We start from the raw sequence: 21,313 nt of genomic DNA, 5'->3' as shown, positions 1-21,313 counted from the left end.
TCTCATCGCCGTCGTCCCTGTGCGATAAAACAAAAAAAAAAAGGATAATTTACTTTTTTACGTTTACCGTACCGTCGCGAGTCGAAGAAAAAGAAAAAAGGATCTGTTCAAATATTTACGAGGAGGTTACAGATGGTCGAAATCGACGCAAATAGCGAAAAGGTAGAAACAGGATTTTCAAGGAGAGAGAAGCTTCTTTCTCTTCCCTTTAAATCGTGTTATTATTTGGGATCCCTTAAGAAGAGATTAGCACGAATCGGCAGAAAAATAAGTATAGTTTCGCTAGAGATCGTATTGATTGTCGAATTTTTTCCGAAACAAGGAGAAGGGCGAGAAGAAGGAGTTCCAATTAGAGATGGAAGCTTAGTAGCGTTCGTTAAAGAGGCAAACGATTTCTCGTGGCGAGCGTAATCGCAATCGGTCGCTCGTTACGAAATCCTTGGACACTTTCACCTCGAGGGCCGGCGTGGAATGGCGTGGCTCGTCCAAGTACCGTACACGAGCGTGCACGATCGTGCACGAGCAGCCACGAACGGCAGTGTCTATCAAAGACAGACATCCGTTTTTGTCCAGCTTCGACCATAAGTGCCCCAAGGCTGTTGTTTCGCCTGAATAAACGTGCACGTCCTTTCATCCTTCCTTTCTCCTCGATCGATACGAGCTTCCCCCTCCTCTCTCCACTTAACTCTCACGGTTAATGCGATAATTAATTATCGATCGATCCGGCTATGCCTGTGTATATATAAATCACGGGGGGGACCAACGTTCGCCCCACGATCTATCGATGTATTCCAGTTATTTATTCCACTTCGGTATCGACGAACGAGACCTGAGCTAGTTATGCACACACACACATATATATATATATATGTATATTATAGTATACTATATAATATAGTATACTAAAAATAGAAGTCGAAAAAGAGCGAAGCTCGTGAAAGATTCATTCGTGATAAACGATCGACCAGTTTCTTCGAGCCAAACACATTTACATAGTCCACTTTGGGCAGTGACTCACACCAGATCCATGTAAGGCCCAGCGCCCTTCCCTCTCCTCTCGAGTTGCACGCCTACAGCCAGACCACCTTCCCTTCCTCCCCTATACAAGATAATAAAAAGGTTGCAATCCTGGAGAAGGAGGAGGAGAAGGAGGAACCTTTCGAAAAGGCGTACAGTTTCGTAGCCTGCCATTTCGTAAATAGCCTCGTTAACAAGGGACCCGTGGGAGGAAGGAACGATCTCTTCCTTCTTTTCTTTACATCTCTTTCTCCACCGTGGCGAAGTTTCGTTTCGGGATCGATCGCGAGGGAACGAATTGGAATCTCGTGGATAAGGACGTGGACAGACAAGGATAGGGAGCGGAGCGGTTGGGAAAAATGGTGGCGCACGAGGTAGCGCGCCACGGCTACGGACTATGGATCTCACGTGCGCGCCGTTAAAAAGATGTTGCCCCGTTCCGCGTCCACGTCTCTGGGTCCTGTGTGCGTCGGTGTGCGCGGTTCGAACTCTCCCGCCAGTCGCCGGGCCCGTCAGTGCCTCTCGCGTTCTTGGCCGGAGAACACCTCTCCGACTGGAGATTGTCCATCCAATCGTCCACCGATCGTCTTTTTTCCCTCTTTCTTTCTCTCTCTCTCCCTTTTTCTTTTCCAGTAACGAGTTGTGTATCCGAGTTGTGCAGTGAGTCGAAATCGAAACGAAAAGTTGCGGGAGAAGTGGAACGCGAGTGGAACGAGCGCGATAATAAATCTCGATCCTCGAGGAGAAGGGAGGACGATCAAATATAAATGAGAGTTTTCCACGGTTAAACCGTTCTTCCCCCTTTTTTTCTTCCTTTCTTCCTTTCTTCCTTTCTCCCTTCTTTCCTTTCTTCCTTCCTTCTTTCCTTTCTTTCCTTCCTTCCTTCCTTCCTTTCTCTCTCTCTTTCTTCCTCGAGACATCTCACCGAATAATAATATCCTTCGCCTCCTCGAAGGATCGATTTTGGAGGATCGTCGGCCGATTATTATAAGTCGATGATGGAGACCGGACCACGAAGACTGCTCCTGTGGTGGATATACATTTTCGGCGTTGCAGGGGCGAACGGTGAGCAAAACGCGAATCCCTCCGAATTTCGACACTTCTCGGCTCTCGTTCGACGACACGTCACGTGGACGATGGATGCGTGGCTCAAGGCCGACGGACGTTCACTCTACGCGACGACCTCGATGCGCCTCGATTCTCTCCGTCTCTCTCTCTCTCTCTCTCTCTCTCGTCCGATCTTCCTCAACTCCCGAATCGAAATAGTTTCTTTCCTCCTCCCGAGCAAAATGAGGAGTTAATATTGTGCGAACTCGTATACAATAAACCCGTAGTAAATTCCCCTAGTGATTACACAGTAATTGCACTGTTTCGTTGACGGAAATGAAGCGCCAAGTGAGAAACTATTTTTAATCGCGTTGCGATTCGATTCAACCGACGTGTATATATTTTTAGATCGCGAATTTTTCTCCCTTTATCGGAATCTCTGTGCGAAAACGGGATCCACGGAAGATGGAAAAAGAGTTGGAAAATTGCGTAAGAACGTTAATAATTGCGCGGTGATTTACGAGCGCAACAATGATGTTGTCCGATGAATCACGCGATCCTTCTTCTCCTCCTCCTTCTCCTCCTTCTCCTCCTCCTTCTCCTTCTCCTTCTCTTCGTTTCTCGTAACTCATACACAGCAGACCGTCGTATACATTTCGATTCAACGACGAAAGTTTGAAAATTATTTTTTAATTTCCTTCGGTGAAAAATTAATCTTATCGGATATTGATTCAATCGAAAGAAGATTCCTGATTAAAAACGAGTTGGTTATAATACGAATCGTTTATCGATCGAATCTCATCAAATTCTCTTGGAACGTCTGGCTCGCGATTCTTTCCGCGGAGAGAAAGAAAGGGAACGCGAGGAGGAAAGTGATTTTCCACGCTTCGAATTACGTTCCGACTCCTTGCCTTGGTTCCGTTCTTCTCGCGTCTTTTCGTTTGCTCTTTCATATATACACACATATATTTCTCCTGGAAAGAAGAAAAAATAATGGAGCGTTTAGAATTATTCGTATCCGCCTCTCCCCCGTTTTTAACCCTTATCTTCTTCGTTCCCCCCTTTTGCTGCTTCCGTTCTCTCAAACGGTTCGATCGTGCGACAGGTGCTTCTTATCCTTCTCTTGAATCGGTATCCGCGGAATTCACCCGAGTTGTAAATCCCGCGGTTGTTGCGAGAAGCCAGCTAAAAGTGGTTAAAGGATATATAAACTGCATACTTCGCCAGTGGAAAAAAAAGAAAAGTAAAACGCGCGATTCGTTGTCCTCGGCTCGATACGATCGTCCCCCCTCCCCTCTCAACGAACGAGGAAATGAAAAAGCGTCGATCGAGGTAGGAAACAGCCAACGGATGAAACAACAACAATAATCGCGTTGATTTTACCGGGAGAAAGCGAAAAGCTATAGGGATAGCGATCGAGAATCTTTTCGATCAGATCGATAATCCTGGAATCCTAAAAGGAGGATCCCCTTTTGCGGGTAGAAGGTAATCGCGATTCTCGCGATTTCAAGAAAGATATTTCACGCGATTGGAACGCGTTCGATCGCGAGAGAGTGCGTATCGCTTTGTATGCAAAATAAGTATGTGTCGCCTGTGTCGCCGTCGTCGATATGTGTTGCGCGCATGCGTGTGTGAATTCGCTTCCAAGTTTTTTCGCGGGAGGAGGGGGGGAAATTGGCGATGTCGGTCGCGTAACGTCCGGCGTTTGCTTTTCCTCCGAAAGATAAGATCACCGGGTGAAAGAGCGGGGAGGAAAAGGACGACGCGGAGAGAAAGAAGAGTGGAAAGAAAGGGAGAAGATGGAATAACGCGGCGGCCCTCCTCAAGGAGGAAGGAGGGCGCGGAGAATGCGAGAGGAGGAGGAGGAGGAGGGGAGAGAGGTTTGTTGGAATGGGAATCGGGTGGTGGGAGTGTGAGAGTGGGAGTGAGGAATCGGTTGGGAGAGGCCATAGGAAAACCGGTTGCCAATCTGCACGGACGTTGGACATCGGCCGCAACAGTGCCGAGAGAAAAGGGTAAAAAGGGTACTCCGGTACTCCGGTTTTCAGCGGACCGATCTACCTACCCCGTCCAATCCATTTTCCTTCCATTTTTCTTCCCTCCCCGAGAATGGAGGGGGAGTGGAAGAGGAACGAAAGATCGCAAAGTGTTTGTGCGAAAAATGTGTTTCGAATCGGGAGGATTATATCGGTGGATTACAGAAACTCGATCTCTCCTTTATCAGGATCCGATCGAAATTAGATCGATGATAATTTATCCCTTCCTCGATCCAAGCATCGATTGAACAATCGTTCGATCTTCTTTTTTTCCTCGCGTATCCGTGATTCGTGCCGTCCATTTTTCACTTTGCCATTCTTTAACGAGAAAACACCCGCCTCCTAAGAGATGCTCGTTAACGAAGGAAGGAAGAAAGAAAGATCGTGGAAATTCCGTGGAGCGAGAAGGCAATTTCGTTGTTTCGCGCCTCTGGCTTTAAATGCATCTAAATATAGAAGATAATTATCGATAGGTGGTAACAAAACGGCAATCTTGTTGGACGAAGATAATTTTTTATCACGGGTCAAACTACCTCACTTCACCTTCCCGTGATTTATTTACGACCCTCGCTCAGTTATAATTCACGCGATATCTCTACGAGACGTTTCGGTCGAAAGCCTTTTCTCTCTCTCTCTCTCTCTCTCTCGTTCTCCTTTTATTTACGCCTTGGATACGGCATCGGTGACCTCTTCCCTTCTGGTGGATTTCTACGTCTCCGTAGTTCACGCGGCCGTTCGACCAGCCAAATATGGCGGATACCGGTCGAACCACTCGCGTTGGTGCACGCGTGTCACCGTCACTGCGTGGGCACTACTCGTCGGCTGTGCGTGCGGAGACGAAGGACAGACGGGAGCACCCACGGGCGAATTCCTCCGCTTCGGCTCTCTTATACGAGCATAAGCTTCACGGGAACGAATGCGTCGTAAAGATTGGTTGCCTCGCCTCCGTTTCACGCGGCCTAATACCTTCTACGTTGCGAATAATACGACGCCTCGCTTGTGTCCATATCTCGCGCCTCCTCTCGCCTCCCCTCCCCTCCCTCTAGAATCGAATCGAATTTCATTTCGTTCCACCTTTTTTTTTCTTTTCCATACTTGCAACGAGGAGGTGAAACGCAACGACGAGACGAGTTCAGTAGTTCGGCTTCAAGGATTTCCACCTACCGGATTTACGCATCTGGGACGTAATTTCCAAGATGGTCTCGTCCTGGTTGTGTGCAATAAACTAGCAATTTTCGCAGAAGCGTGGTGAATTTTTCGTTGCGTTGTTCTTTCTTCTCCCTCTCTTCTTGTCTCTCTTCAACCGTTCCACTTGCGCGAGTCGTTCTCTCCTCCCGAATCGGCTTCCCTTCGTCGATATCGTCCATTATAGACACTCGATCTCTTCGGCCTTCTGACCTTTTCGACCGGTCTAACGTTACACGCGCCCGCTTCGTCGTGAACCCGAAGCTTGTTCCCTCGTTAATCACTCCTCTGCGCTCGCGCGTCGCCTTTTTCTTTCATTCCTCGATTTTCTTTCACTCCTCGAAATTGTTCGCCGGTCATTCATTCGCGATTCGTCGATGATAAACGAGACATTCCCATTCCCGAGCGGGGAACAATCGCGATTCCGTTCGAGACGTTTCAAAGGATTTGATCTTTCGATGGAGAGAGAGAGAAAGGGAGAGAATGTTCCGAGAGAGAAAGAGGAAGGATAGGCTTATCGATTTCTACGATTTAAACGAGCAAACGAGCGTGTAACGAAACCCCGGGATAAATGGTGTATTTTACGTATCGAGGAAACGTTAATAAAATTGGCAAGGAGTGTATTACCTACTAGTTAGGGATCACCTTAAACGCAAACTTTACGATGAAATTCGAGATTAACGAAGAATTAATGCTAACGAACGTGATAATTACCGCAGGCGTTCGAAAGGAAGTGGCATAACGTTGAGCGGAATAGGCGATCGTAATGATGTAAAGATAGAAACGCTGACGAAAGTTTTCTGCGTGCGAGGACGGTTCCTCGCGCAGCAATCCATTAGAGGAGTGGGGAGGCGAGAGGTGGGGAGTATTATATCTCGAGCAAAGCGAGAGAGCCTTTTGTTTACTTTTTTTTGTCCCCCTTGCAAAAAAGAGAAGGCGATGGCGAAGACGTTGCCAAACAAAAACAACTCGGCCACGCGATTCGAGGCGTTTCGAAGTCGAGTCGAATCGCGCGTACCGATCGATCGAGACGAGAATTCGAGCGTTCGTTTCTAATTTATTGCGGACGGCAATTAACCGAATCGGCGAGCGTGACGTTGACCGATTCCCGAGCGAGAAATCGAGTAGGTGGAGAGAGGTTACGAGACGGGGAGCATTCGATAAGGATTAAAAAGTCGGAGAGAGAGAGAGAGAGAAGCGTGTCGAATATACATCGCCACGCTTTTGCCCGAGGTTGCCGAGCGTGTTATCGGGAATGAATCGCGCGTATATATGGTTCCCAGACGAGCATCATTCGTGCGTGTCTCACTCCCTAGAAAATTCCACTGTTCTGCGCAATGATCTCCCCCTATCGTGGCCAATAAATCTGCGCCAACGTTCCAACATTCTGGTCGGAGACTCGTTTAACTCGTGAAACTCGTGCCGCAATGATTGCCGCGACTCGAATGCGCGGCTCGAATTAAGGATAGAAATTAAAAGAAAAAACGCCCGCCGATGCGTTTCTTCTTTCTTTCTCCCTTTCTCTCGTAACATTCGATACTCGAATGATGGATCGAGCTCGTTTCTTCAAACGCATATTTGGAATATTCGCTCGAATCGAAACGCGAGGATTCCCTTGGAAAAGGGAAAAGGGGGGACGTCCAAGAAAGGAAAGGACGGACTCGCGGAAACAATTAAATCCCGTGATCAGATAAGCGCGCGAGTATCCTCTGGAAAATGTATTCCGTGCTCGGGTCGGGAGCGGTACAACGTCTGGATAATAAAGCGTGCCGGAAGTCCCCCTGGGGGATAGAGATTCAACCCGATTCGATATCTCGACCGTCGGTCGATGACGATACGGGGCATCCTCTTTCGAATGACAAAGAGATCTCTTTCTTCCTGGTATAAATTGTTCGCGATCGGAGAGAAACTTGTATCGATACGATCTGCCTTTTCTCTTTCTATTCGCGGGTAAAGGAAGGAGGGGAGGAAAAATGAAATTCGTTCTCTCGGCACGGAATGAATGGAGAAAACTTGACGACGAAAAATATACGTATAGACGATCGGAATACGGGAGAATCGGGAAAAATGAGAATCTATATTATGCGCGTCGAACTGCCGCGTAACGACGCGTGTGAACGTTTTATGCACCGGCGACTCGAGGCGTAAAATTGTTGGAATAATCGAGCGGCAGCGGTGTCGGCCGGCAGTGGTCGAGAAGACGATGCCCGTCGATTTAATCGTTGTCGAGATTACCGAAAATGTGCATAACGGTAATCGTTGGCTACGCGCATAATTTGTGCACGGATCGCCGCCATGATAAATTATTCATTCTGCATTTGGCGCGCGCGATGCACCTTGCTCCCTGTGTCCCTGTGCGTTTCGTGACCGGCTCTATCGCGGCTCATTTGCATCCTCCCCGCTCCTCCACGATTATTTCTTCGAATCGTGGAAGGAAATCGACACCTCCTCCCCTCTCCAGAATCCCTTCCACCGATGGAAAACCATCGATTGTACTCAAATATTCGAAGGATTTCGACGATAAAGAAACTCTCGTCTGTATTCCATTCCTCTCCTCTTCGATTTCTCCTCGTTGCTCGCGTTCGTAAAATGGCCGAGCTTGGTACGCGATGCACGATCGATCGCTTTCGCGCGGAGCGAGCACAGTGATAATATATATATATATATATATATACGAATTCGAATACGAGCGATTATATCGTATTATCGAGCGGAGAAATCACCACCATCTTCGAATTAAGAGGGAATCCGTCAGCTTCTCGAAACCGGTCTGATATTTTCATTCGCTCTATCGATCGAAAGGGACGAGAAATTTAGATCTCGATCCGATACAAAGAAGATAAGGAGAGGGGAGGGGGGAAGAGATACGGATCCTATCCAATCGAGTCCACCGCTTAACGATCCGATCGGTGATTTACCGCTGGCAACGGTTATAATCGGGCCGATGCGACGTGGAAAGCGGCGTGGCCAAAGGAACCGGAATGAAATCACCGTTACCGAGCCCCGCTCCTCTTTTATCACTCTCGCGGCCAGCCAGCCTGCTGCCCCCTTCGCCATCGATTACTTACAACTTTCGATCCTGTTGCACGCGCCCCGCGCAACGCCACCGGCAACACCGCCGACTCTTCGCCCGGCCTCGTCGTATCGGGATCCGACTCTTATCTCGGTTGAGGAGGATATATAAGAGAGAGAGAGAGAGAGAAAAATAGAGAAGGAAGGAAATGGAAGAGGAGAGATGGCAGCTGCGATCATTCGCAACGGTTAATCCTTAAGCGGATCCTTGGACGAGGATTGCGGTGGCAATTTTTTCTCTCTCTCTCCTCTCTTCTCTTCTTTTCTTTTCTCTTCTTTTCACTTCTTTCCTTTCTTTCTTTCTTTCGCTCGAAGTGGTGGTGCGCAACGGCTGTTATATAGTTAAAGGGGAAAATAAGCATGCGTCGGCGCGTGGAGATCGGGGAACGACAACGGGGAGTAATTGAATTATGTACAGTGGTGACGTTTGAATTACCGAGGTTGCGCTGTCGCTCGTTGGTGAGACGCGTGTGGCGAATTTATTTGCATAACTGGCAAAAACGTGGGCGTCCACGTTTAATTAATCGTCCTTTCTTTTTCCTTCTTTCTTTTTTTTTTTTAACCAAAGGTCATCGAAGCGGATTCCTTTGAAAATTAATAAAACGATTTTATCGCGCGTATTTTATTACTTTTTTTTAACGGTTATATATCGAGATCGCGCCTAAAGTTTTCTTCCAACAATATCTGATATTATAACACGTTCTCGACACTCGTACAACAGGCAACTTGTTACTTGTCGTAACTCGGAAAGCAAATCGATTTGCCGGCGATGCTTGCAACCGGAAGTCGTAAAAAACTCGAAGGAATCTCGATCTCGAAAATGATGGTATCTTCTGCTCGATATCGTATCAAAGTTCGGTTTGCTACCAAAGCAGTCGTCTTTGTCGTTGGTAGCTTTAGTAATGACGTTCTCAAAAGTGATTTCTCTCTCTCTCTCTCTCTCTCTATATGCATCCCCCATCCTCTCCCATCGTTCGAAGCAATTTCAACGCTACAACGACGGTTGGTTATTCCAACACGATGCGGAAAGGCGAAGCTATCGATCGATTCCTTCGGATAAAAACGATCGTAATTACAAAAAAATACATAACTCGATATATACTGTAACTCGTGCACAGCGGATTGGATTATCGTGTGCAGTTTTCCTTTTTTTTTCTTTCTTTTCGTTTCTCGTAGACAATTTTAGACGCAACGTAAGTAAAAACTTGACAGTACACGCACACTTACAAACATACACATACATGATGGAGAAGAACAGACGCCTACGTACGTTCGATTCCTTCCCGTCGTCCCGTTCGATCGACCAGTTTAAACGCAGAGTATTTCCGAGTATTTCACTCTGCCCACAGTGTTCTCGGTTCCCTCATTGTACAGTTAACACGGCGTGGACGTGAATGTTAATCACACCCGGCGCGCACCGGATTTCCAACCCCTTTCGCGTAGCTGTCGCCGCTGCCTTACGCGGAAAAACGGGGTCGAACGGGAGAGAAATTCCTCGTCGAGAATTTCACGGCCGCCTCGCGAATTACTCTCGATTCTGAGGATACGTCGTCCGTATACACGCACAGCGATTCCCTTCCCCATAAATTATTCAGGGACTGTTCCGCGGACAAACGACGATTACGGATGGACGACGTTCTACCCTGTGGTGTTCCATCGACAAGAGGGAGAAGGGAGGAACAAGCGATACGAATCAATTTCGTGCGATTACGTCTGTCCGTCCATCCGTCTATCCACTAGGATACACTTGTCCTTGATCCTTGGCACGCAGGTGATCGCTTGGCGCGATGACGCGTAATTACGCCTCGTTCCCCTTAACACCGAGGTCATACAACAGGCCGAGATTATTGTAATTTCTCCGAGGATCCCTGCGTTTCCAGTAATTTACATCAATTTCTTCTCGCTCGGCTTTGCCTCGGTGTGAGAAAGGGGAGGAAGAGAGGAGAGAGAGAGAGAGAGACGGAGATCGGAAGAGAGAAGCTTCGGCACGAGAATCACGCGAGACGCGGGGAAGGAAAAGAAAGGGATAGGTGAGGTATCGGCGAGTATTTCGATTCATTTTTTCGAGAAGAGCCTTTAGATAATATCTAAATGATATTGAACGAATCGAGCGGATGGAAAGGGAGGAGAGACCGCGCGGCAATTAGCGAGCAGCAAACATAAAATAAATGGTCGTAAGGGAAACCGTGGGAGGGCAAAGGTCGGGCTTTGGAAACTTCGCATTGTAAACTTTCCCGAGATCTTAATCGCGAGGCGAGGCGAGGAAGGTGGGGCGGAGGAGAGGAAGCACGAAGTGAAAAGAGAAAGAAAAAAGAGAGGAAAAAGGAAGAAAGAGATAAAGTAGAAAGGGAATCGAGAGATACGCGTTTAAAGGAAGGAAGAGATAAAGGAAGGAAGGAAGGGAACTCGGGAAGAATAATAATAAAGGGGAAAGGTACAAGGGTCACGTAATCCCTGTAACGGCGTCGAGAATCCGTTCCCGGAACGGAGAATTCCGGCGGCGTTTCGGGCGAAACGATTACCGGTTAATGGAAATCGGATCCCTATCTACGGCATATGTAAATATATACACACCGAGACAATGGGTCGAGTGTCCGAATCGAACCAAGTTCTGGAAAAGAAAAGAAAGGAAAGAAAGGAAGAAATACGATGGACGAGATTTTGAGAAAAAAAACAAGAAAGGAACGTCGAGCAAATGACAAATCTCGATGAGGAGAAGTGATAGCTGGAAGAAGAGGCGAAGAGAGAGGTATAGGGGAAGAAAGGAGGGAAGGAGATAAAGCGAAAACGTAGCGAAAATGAGAAAAAGGGAGGAGGAAGGAACGAAAGAAGAAAGAAAAAGTATAAGGTCACGGACCTTTGTCGAGAGATGGCTGCTCGAGGATCGCACAGGTGGTTGCACCGGCTGCGGGGAACCGCTTTAAACTCGCTAATGGAAAAGACCACCAACCCTGGGGCTATTTGAAAGTGACACACACCGTGCAGTCACGTAATTTGCGCGTTAATCGCAACCTGATGGATGCACGGAAACCGTGGATAAACGCGAGGACACAAATTGTGCGGATAAGCTCGTTTCGATGTTCGAATCGCGCCAGAATTCAGAGACGAGGCGAAGAGTCGAGAGCGAAAAATATTTTTCTCGTTAGAAATTTCTATTACTCGAAACGCGGTAGAAATGAACGAGCGGTGACAATCATTAATTGTATCGAATCATCATCTTTGGATAATAAGAATTCGCTAAATTTCTCGTAATTAGTCATCGAGCGTTCGTTTTCGAGATCAACGAGTCAGAATTGCGTATCGAGCGTGGGATTATCGAAAATTTTTCCGTTCATCTTAACGAAAAATCTGTCTCGATCGATTTACCGATCGAGCGCGATCGAACATGGGAAAGTAAGGTTGTAATGCGTTTGTTTGTGGTACGATAATATATGGTTGAAAATTCAATTATCCCGGGAGGAAGCAATTTCGTTTCTCATAACCGGATGAAAGGTTTTTCTCGCAGGGAGGATAATATGAAATCGGTGGTTTCGGTGTATATACGGGTTTTTACTCGCGAACGGTGAAAGTATCTATAGTTGTTCCGCGAAAGGAACAGAGGCGAGGCTCGGGGGATGCGCATCGGTGGTGCGCGGTGGTGTTTCTCGAGCGCGCGATGTCGGTTTGCTCGCATTTCAAGGTCGAGAGACGTTTACGACTTTATGGGGCAATTACCGTGGTATACTGGCAAGTTAGTTTGCGGCCGCGTCGTACCTCTCTTTTTCCCCGCATCCCTCCGCCCATCCCTCCCCCTAACCCAACCGTCTTCCCCTTCCATTTCTCTTTTTAGTCGAAAACGACGCGTCCGAGTGCACGTTCGATCGACATTTCGGAGACAGGCGTTCGATCGACATTTTGACGGGGCGTTTGAATTTTCGTTTCCGATTTCCAGTGCAGAGCAAAGTGAGATGTTCCGAGCAGTGGATGGAAGTCGACATCGTAAGGAGCAGCCCACAAGCGAGGATATATCTGCAACAAATGAAAGACTTTCCAGGTAAAGATCGATTCGTTTCGTGTATTCGCAAGATACGCGCGTAGTCGCGAGATATAGAAGCGGGAAGCGGTGGTACACGTGCCGTATTTTACACGGTGGAACGTATCTTCCTCTTGCAGACGAAGCTTGCAAACCTCGGCTTAGCAACGGTGTCGCCACGTTCCGATTACCTCTCCTAGAAGAGGACATGTTGCGATGCGGCATCACGAGGGTCGTTAACAAAGTCACGGTAAGCCATAATTACGATCAACGAATAAAACTATCGTTTCTTGTTATAATAAGTTAAACGCTCGAATAATTTGATCTAACGATCTTATCGAAAATTGGATCGAATCGAATTGAAAATGGAAATGGAGGAAATCGATCGATCCTCGTATTCTTGGTTGAAATTGAAATAAGCGTAGAAAGAGAGAGAGAGAGAGTGTGTGTATGTATAAAGAAAGAGCGTCGAATCTATGAACAGAAAAGAGAAGAATGAAAATCGACGCGGGAATAGCGATAAGTTGTTACGTCGGCTCGGCCTTCGTTATTGTTTCGATCGATGGGAAGGAATCCCATGGATTCGAGCAAAATTATAGATATATGTGTGATATACAGGGTCAGAAGGTGTACTTTCATCGGATAATAGTGGAGGAGCTCGCGGATTCCAGCAAGCACACGTTCACCGTAAAATGTGTTATCACCGAGGTCGTTGTGAAACCTGGAATCTCGATCGCAGCCAATCACACCGTGGTTCGCAGGAGCGTTCTACCAGCAGGTTTCCAGGAACCCGAGTGAGTTCATATTTTACCTTAATATTCAGTTTCCGTCTTATCTTCTCTCTTTTTTTTTATCTGTTCGCACTTTTCCCTCGATTCACTTCCCTTGGTAGACCGATAGATGGTTCTCGCAGAGTCGAGAACCACTGTTTCGATTTCGCGTTATTCGCCATCGCGATTCCAACAGCTGTTCAACGTGCTCGAACGATCGTCGTCCACTCCGCGCAACGCTCGCGTATTCTCATCATCAAGGACAACCCAGCGTCTCTAATACGTTCTACGACTAGCGCCAAGAAATAACGGCTAAAATTATCTTTCAAACTTTCATCCATTATCTATGTACTCTATGTTGGAAGCGTTACGCTTTTCGATATTTTTTTTTTTTTTTTTTCTAACGATCTTCGAAACTTTCCAAGCGAACGAACGCGGCGAAATAATTTTATTCCATAAGCAACGATCGCGTAATCAATTTCAACGGTACAACGGTGGCTGTGTAAACTTGATTAATTAAAACAGTCCCGATTTATGCGAGCAATGAATAAAACGAGATGAGTTTAATCTGCGTGCTAATTATCCCGCTTCGTCCTTATTATCGAGCAAAATGTTGTTTACTTTAATCGAAACAAGACCGAGCTTTCCGCGAGATTGAAATTGTAAATTGTATATTTTTTTCGCTCGACGTATCGAGAATAAACCTCCGATTTCGAATTAGAAAGAGGGAGGAGGGAATAAAAATCCGAGTATCGACTTCCTCCGATGCAAACGAGCGATCTGAAACGAAGATGAACGTTTTGTCGCTGATCACCGGAGTTTGATTCATGATTCCACGTTCCATTTATTTGTCGAGGCTATACGCGCAGGTGCTGGAAAACCTGAAATGTAATTTTAGCCTCGTATACATCGCGTCACAGAGTCTCCCCCTTCCCCATTCCCTCCACCTCCTCCTCCTCCTCCTCCCCCTTCTCCCTCCTGCCGCTCGCTCGATAAAACTCACTTTGCGAGCCATTCGTATTCTCCGGTCGCGTTCTCCTCGCGTAAAACGTTTCTAGCGGGCGAGCATCCAACGAGAATCTTCTTTTATTCACCCGGTGATACGTAAATACGTCGCTTAAGAGTTGCTAACGATCTCTTCGAAACGGTTTCGAGGTTACAATTTTTTTTTTTTTTAAACAGATCAAATATATATATTTATATATATATATACATAAAATACTAAATTGATGAATTTTTTCTTCCGTAGCGAATTTCAATTATCAAGTTTATTTCGCGTGTTTACAACTTCCCTATATTTATCTCAGTCTGAAACGAACAGATGGCGAAAGAAGAAAATTTTAAGCACGAGCGACGAGTTAGACGTACGTCAAGAGTGATTCTTTTTCCCAACTAACTACTTTTCGCGAATGAAAGTTCTTAGACTTAGCCGGTTGACATTCTTTCCCTGCTCCACACTTACTATCCCCGGCAGCCTGCCAACCGTACACGCGCGCAATTTTTCTCCCGTCGCTAATTTATTGACACTAATCGATCGTAGCTCGGTATTGCGCGAATCGTACGAAGGATGGACGGAGGAAGGATGGGGGACAAGAGGAAGATTGTCGATGTCGCCTTCCCAACCAGGAAGCCGTAAAATCCTTATTGTTGAATTATCACGTGGTTATCTCGCCTGTTCGATCCCCGGGGTCGAGGCGAGATACACGCGGGAAAATTCTTTCTCGATCTTGATAACTGTTCCCTCCTTCCGAGAAGTCGATGGAATTGCGTGCTTGCCCGATCGCATTCGGCCGCCCGCGAATCCAGGGATCATCGTACACGAAAATTCCACGGATATTTCCTCGATTCTTCGATTCGATCCGTCCGACAGATGCGAGTTGCAATTACGATAAAAACAATCGAAGCGACGTTCGAACGGAAACTTTATCGTCGTCCCTACTTTTTTTCCCCTTCTTTTCTTCCTTTTCTTTTTTCATCATCATCATCATCATCATCATCATTATCGTCGTTCGTGTTTAGTGGTACCGTTCGTGGCTCGTACATGGAGAGAATCGTAGATCTACGTTGTTTCACGGAAACGACGGATGAGTCGGCAGAAGCGATCTTCGAGACGATTCAGGTCGATCGAGGCAAGATTCGATGACTGTCGAAAGTGGCCCAGGTCTGGCGTTATAGGCAATAAAGCTAGCTCTTCTTCTGTAAACGGGTTAATTTTCCCTCGGCCGACCGATTCAATACTTCGTGTCGCCACTTTTTTCCCCCCCGGAAATTACGCTCGAGTACGTCCCTCCCGATCCATCCGCCAGATGGCGCTATTCTCCATCTGATTTATTTCTCGTCTCGCGACGAATTTCTTCCTTCGAGATTTAACTCGCTCGCGCTTTTATCCCGCAGCGTGATCGACATCAGAGGCGAGATCTCCGAATCGGCGCCCGTGCCGATATTGGGGGTCGGTGTGAGGCAAGGGGGAAATCTGGTCACCGGCGAGCTGAACGTCAGCCCCGGCACGCCTTTGCAGATGGAGATCTTCCTGGACAACGGGTCCGCGCCCGTTTACGGATTGTTGGTCACCTACATGCTTGTCACGGATACCAAGTCGCAGGAGGAGACTATTATCATCAACGGGTAAGTTGATTTCGATAGATAATATATATATAGTAATTCTCGATCTCGATAAAAGGAGTAATAAGAATTATAGGAATAATAAGAATTCTCGATATAGGATAATATATAAGGAATAATAATTCTCGATATAGGGAATAATATAATATTATTATTTAATATTTAATAAATAAAATTAAATAATATTATTATTTATATTATAAGAATAAGAATTATTATTTGTGCATCTAGTTGCTGATTTCGATAAATAATATATATATGGTAATTTTCGATTTCGATAAAAGGAGTAATAAGAATTATAGGAATAATAATAATTCTCGATGTAGGGAATAATATAATATTATTATTTAATATTTAATAAATAAAATTAAATAATATTATTATTTATATTATAAGAATAAAAATTATTATTTGTGCATCTAGTTGCTGATTTCGATAGATAATATATATATGGTAATTTTCGATCTCGATAAAAGGAGTAATAAGAATTATAGGAATAATAATAATTCTCGATATAGGATAATATATAAGGAATAATAATAATTCTCGATATAGGGAATAATATAATATTATTATTTAATATTTAATAAATAAAATTAAATAATATTATTATTTATATTATAAGAATAAGAATTATTATTTGTGCATCTAGTTGCTCGGTGGATCCGTATCTGTTCGAGAACTTCAACACCGTGGACGGTGACTTTTTGACGGCGAAATTCCGCGCTTTCAAGTTTCCAGAAAGCACTTACGTCCAGTTCCGTGGCACTGTTAACGTCTGCTTGGACAAGTGCCAAGGGGTATGTCAATGTTGGCGCGTTACACGCGTGGCGTCGTTAAGCTTGTTCAAATATATTCGCCGTTTACGCCGATATTTACGCCGTCACGTTGTTTCAGATCGAGTGCAGCAACGGCCAGATTGGATTCGGGAGGAGGAGGAGGGCCATCGACGTCTCGAGTACCGACAAGAACAAGCTCTTCGAGGTGACCATGTCCGCTCTTATTAAAGTTGACTTCGAGGAGGACGCGGTGATCGACAAAGGTAGGATTTCTACCTTCTTCCGAAAATTTAATCTGTTTAATCTTGAGATTCTTCTCGTCGATCTCCAGCACTGTCCGAATTGTACGTGAGAAGAGGGAAGAACAGGACAAAAGCGAGGGCGGTGATCGCGGAGGAGGTGAGAGATCAAGCTGGGCCGACGACGATCAGGACGGAGGAGAGAGCTTTCATCGCGCAAGAAGTGAAAGAACAGTTCAAGTACAAGGTTACGGAAACGGAGATGAACGGTTCGTCCTCGATCTGCCGCGAGACGACCAACATCTTGTCCTTCACCCTCCTCCTTCTCTGCATCTGCAAATTTTTATAAAAACGGTTCGCGAAGGGGGACGAACGATCGTTTCTTTTCTTTTTTATTTTTCATTGTAAATAGAGAGTAGAATTGAGAACCGGCTCCAGGATTCTCCAGCGCGTAGCGAAGAAACCGATGGGGATCGAATTTCTTTGCCGGACGTTAGTATAATTTTTTTCCCCTTCCACGTAGGAGAAGCAAGATTGATCGATGAATCGTCCATTTTGTTCGGATCGAGTTTACGATCGAGCATCGCCTTTCTAGTAACATTGTCCGAAATTAAGCCAAGCTTGTTATTAACGGACGATACCTCGGATAGTGTTAGTGGAACGAGTTATGATAAAGTAGAAAAACGTTGTGGAAGATTATCATAAGAAAAAAATGGGGGAAATAACGAGCTAAGATTTTTGGATTAATTAATAGCACGTGCTCAAGAAATTTCTCCGCTCTGCGACCGCCAAATTTTTTTCACTCCTCTTTTATTAATCCACGCATTGTTCCACGCGTTCCCCTTCAGCTGCGTTTCCCCTGCGAGTAACCGCGAATAAAACAAGTAAAGCCGCTATTACTGCCAGGAAAAAAAATTGGCCTTTGCGAGCGGAGAATGTCGGATGACCTAGTCGCGCGACGAGCTGTAACCACGTGATGTGACTTAACTTTTAGACAATTATAAGTGGATTAATCGCTGCTGTAATCTCAATATAATTATAAGGGAATATACGCGAATATGTAAAAAAAAATTAATACCGTGTAAGAGTTGGAATATCGTGTAAGCGTTTCATTCGGAGAGGCGTCTTTATTCTTTAGGAAGAAAAGAGAAGATTAATAAAAGTAACGCATAGAAACAATATAAATTTATCTATATATTTCGAATGTTCAATAATAGTGTATACGTGATAGAACAATGTTGTATAAAAAAATATATATTTACACGTCTTTGGCGTAAAATATCGGAATAGAATAATCGGGGAACTGTTATATTTGATCGTACTTTCATAATTTCAGGCCACGAATTCTCAGATTGTAGAATATATTCGCTGTTACATCCGGAAAATTCCAAATTTAGTTTCCGGTATAGGCGCGTTGAGCGCCGCTGACAAACTGAGACCCAATACTACCCTGGTGTCAACGGGGTCGATCACACCGTCGTCCCAAAGCCTGAAAAGAAAAATAATTTACGCGGATAATACGTTTTCCTAGTCTCTTAGTCTAATAATAATGCGAGATAGATTCTACCTAGCGCTACAATAATATGGATTGCTCTCCTCTTCGAATTTCCTCAATATTGGTTCCCTCAATTTCTCCTCCTCTTCCACGCTCCACTACAAAAGCGAAAATTTGTATAAATACCTGGTTTAAACGAAATCGAGATCGAGACCGTAATCTGCCATTTACCCGTTTCCCTTCGCGTTTGTATTGATCCTTGTTAATTTGAATCAGTACGTTGGCAGCCTGTTCCCCACCCATCACGGATATCCTGGCATTCGGCCAGGTATAGAGAAACCTCGGTGAATAAGCTCGACCGCACATACCTACGTTAAATTTTAATCAAATTGAACGTTTCGAACAGTGAGCGTAACGAATTACGTACCGTAATTCCCTGCACCGAACGAGCCACCGATTACCACGGTAATTTTAGGCACTTCGGCACAAGCAACGGCAGTCACCATTTTTGCACCGTTTTTGGCAATGCCTCCGGCTTCGGCATCTTTGCCCACCATAAATCCTGCAATTTTTTTTTTTTTTTTTTACAAATCGCTGTAAAATCGTTCGCGGGAAAGCTGCAATTTTATTTTACGCAACGAGAGATACCTGTAATATTCTGCAAAAAAATAAGCGGTATTTTCCTTTGTGCGCAGATCTGCACGAAATGTGTACCCTTCAACGCGCCTTGCGAGAACAGTATACCGTTATTCGCGATTATCCCCACAGGGTAACCATAAATATTCGCGAATCCGGTGACCAATGTTTCCCCATATTGAGCTTTGAACTCGCGAAACTTTGATCCATCGACGATCCTTGCGATCACCTCTCTCACGTCGTACGTCTGCTTCCAATTCAACCCGACTATTCCATAAATTTCGTCGACAGGATGTAACGGTATATCTATATTTTTATTCACGTTAACGTGCATCGGTCTTTGCCTATTCAAATCCTTGACAATTTGCCGGGTCAGAAACAAGGCGTGAATATCGTCCACGGCGTAATGATCGGTGACTCCGGAAATTCTGAAAATCGATTCTCCGATATTCTCAAATCGTCGAAAGGAATGAAGTCGGGTTAGAAATGTATTTTGTGTCGATTACCGACAATGAAGATCCGCGCCACCCAACTCGTTCGCGGTGACTTCTTCGCCCGTGGAAGCTTTTACTAGAGGTGGACCGGCCAAAAAAATGGTTCCCTCCTTACCGACGATTATATTTTCGTCGGCCATTGACGGTACGTATGCACCACCTGTTATAAATTGATCAAAATGACGATAATTGGATACACGACGAATATAGGACGAATGATAAACAATTGATATAAAAATATCCTGTGACGAAAATAGAATGAATCAAAGAGAATCGGACACCTGCTGTGCAACTTCCCATTACCACCGCGATCTGCGCGATTCCTTTCGCGCTCATTCTTGCCTGATTAAAGAAAGTTCTACCGAAATGCATTTTATCCGCAAATATTTCAGCTTGTTTAGTTAAATTGGCACCACCGCTATCTACCAAATATATACAAGGTAAATGATTCTCCTCCGCAATTTCTTGAGCCCTTAATTGCTTCTTTACCGTTATTGGATAATAAGAACCTCCTTTTACAGTCGCATCATTTGCGATTATTACGCATTCGGTCCTGTTCGAAACGAAATATTCTTTGAAAAAAGAAAAAATATATTTTGTCGAATCATTTTTTTATTCAAACAGTACTTACCCCTCTATCCTACCGATACCGGTAATAATTCCACCAGCTGGTACATCCTCTTTGTCGTATAACTCGTAACCAGCCAATTGAGAAAATTCGAGGAAAGGAGACGTCGGATCGAGAAGCGTATTAATTCGTTCTCGTGGTAAAAGCTTTCCTTTCTTCATATGCCTCTCTTTCGCCTTTTGTTTTCCACCCTCTACAATTCTTTGAACTGTGCTTTTCAACTTATTCACCGCACATTCCATTTGAACGTAATTTTCCTAAAAATTTGTTTATACATATTTAATCTCTATTATTCATTTTTATTTATCATTATTATTATCGTTTTTATTTATTATTATTTTATTCCAAATATTCGATTTCATCATTTTTTTTTTTCTATGAAAAACAACACGCGTAACATACACAGTGTTTGTAATACGCGCCTAATCGTTCGGCATCCATTGCGCAGGTGTATGTTACGCTTTAATGCATTTAAATGAACAATTTCGTTTTATTTTGTTTATGAAGGAAAAGATATATATACATTAATATTGTGCAATATTTCATGAACTCATTTTAGATCAATAACGTAATATTGATCGAAAACGAAAGATTTAATGAATTAATCTTGCGATATTTTGCTTATAAATGAAATGGATATATATATATATATATATTATCGTTCTAACCTGATATGTCGAAGATTTAGTATTTTGTACATTACCAATAACAACTGCTTTACTGTGAAACGTTCTTATGGTACAGCCTAAATTCTTTATAAAAAGATTTCCCTTACTTAACATTCTTCTATCGATTCTTCTTTCGTTCAAATTTTACGAATCACAATATACAGGTAAGAACTATACTTTTTTCGCTATACTTTGAGCACGTTGTACGATATAACATATATTATTTCTCTATTTTATGGACACTATCATCTCAATGAAGTTATTCACAGATCAACAGCTAGTGTGTTTAGTATATGGCGTAATCTATAATAGCAGCACAGCACAGCATTCATTTATCAAAGAACTGTAAGCAGATAATTTTTTTCCAGATCACAAAAGGTCAATCGACATGTTAGAACTTAAATAAAATTATTAAATTTCTCTATTTGTTTTTAATTAGAATAAAATATAAAGAAAAACAAAATTTTTGTTAATCGTAAATTTTTTTTTCAATTTGATTATAAATATATCGAAATATAAAATAAAAATTGAAGAAAAGGTTAAATTCTTATAATAAATTCGAATAATTTGTTCATCTCTTGCTTCATAGATGGCGTTGAATCATACACTTTTC

The 21,313-nt window shown here is 44.2% G+C and overlaps 2 protein-coding genes across 3 annotated transcripts; one reads left to right on the top strand and one right to left on the bottom strand.

Moving 5' to 3' along the window:
- Nucleotides 1-1,468: 1,468 nt before the first annotated feature.
- Nucleotides 1,469-17,974, top strand: LOC727081. Of its 2 annotated transcripts, none has more exons than XM_001122795.5 (8): nucleotides 1,469-2,082; nucleotides 12,289-12,390; nucleotides 12,510-12,619; nucleotides 12,988-13,163; nucleotides 15,534-15,764; nucleotides 16,414-16,561; nucleotides 16,659-16,803; nucleotides 16,872-17,974. In XM_001122795.5, exons 1-8 carry the CDS (start codon nucleotides 2,013-2,015, stop codon nucleotides 17,126-17,128), a joined length of 1,239 nt encoding a protein of 412 aa, XP_001122795.2. In that variant the 5' UTR covers nucleotides 1,469-2,012; the 3' UTR covers nucleotides 17,129-17,974. The 2 variants fall into 2 exon arrangements, with proteins under 2 accessions (XP_001122795.2, XP_026300723.1); XM_026444938.1 differs by lacking the exon at nucleotides 1,469-2,082 and adding an exon at nucleotides 3,481-4,079.
- Nucleotides 17,526-21,019, bottom strand: LOC410554 (methylcrotonoyl-CoA carboxylase beta chain, mitochondrial). Its single transcript, XM_394033.6, has 9 exons — nucleotides 20,701-21,019; nucleotides 20,036-20,289; nucleotides 19,686-19,957; nucleotides 19,417-19,564; nucleotides 18,923-19,338; nucleotides 18,702-18,836; nucleotides 18,506-18,642; nucleotides 18,347-18,432; nucleotides 17,526-18,268 (listed from the first exon to the last, which is right to left on the bottom strand). The coding sequence occupies exons 1-9, from the start codon at nucleotides 20,812-20,814 to the stop codon at nucleotides 18,151-18,153; spliced, it is 1,680 nt and encodes a 559-aa protein (XP_394033.1). The 5' UTR covers nucleotides 20,815-21,019; the 3' UTR covers nucleotides 17,526-18,150.
- Nucleotides 21,020-21,313: the final 294 nt, after the last annotated feature.

The sequence above is a fragment of the Apis mellifera genome, linkage group LG14 (genome assembly GCF_003254395.2).
Source record: "Apis mellifera strain DH4 linkage group LG14, Amel_HAv3.1, whole genome shotgun sequence".
NCBI classification, from domain to species: domain Eukaryota; kingdom Metazoa; phylum Arthropoda; class Insecta; order Hymenoptera; family Apidae; genus Apis; species Apis mellifera.
This window is presented reverse-complemented; position numbering and strand designations above follow the sequence as displayed.

Coding starts and splice junctions, on each gene's coding strand:
- LOC727081 (XM_026444938.1), top strand. CDS start 3,647: ATGTGTCGCCTGTGTCGCCGTCGTCGATATGTGTTGCGCGCATGCGTG. Junction 13,164..15,533: donor GCAGGTTTCCAGGAACCCGA/GTGAGTTCATAT, acceptor TTTATCCCGCAG/CGTGATCGACATCAGAGGCG. Junction 16,562..16,658: donor GCTTGGACAAGTGCCAAGGG/GTATGTCAATGT, acceptor ACGTTGTTTCAG/ATCGAGTGCAGCAACGGCCA.
- LOC410554 (XM_394033.6), bottom strand. CDS start 20,814: ATGTTAAGTAAGGGAAATCTTTTTATAAAGAATTTAGGCTGTACCATA. Junction 19,565..19,685: donor AATGGGAAGTTGCACAGCAG/GTGTCCGATTCT, acceptor AATTTATAACAG/GTGGTGCATACGTACCGTCA. Junction 18,269..18,346: donor CCATATTATTGTAGCGCTAG/GTAGAATCTATC, acceptor TTTTCTTTTCAG/GCTTTGGGACGACGGTGTGA.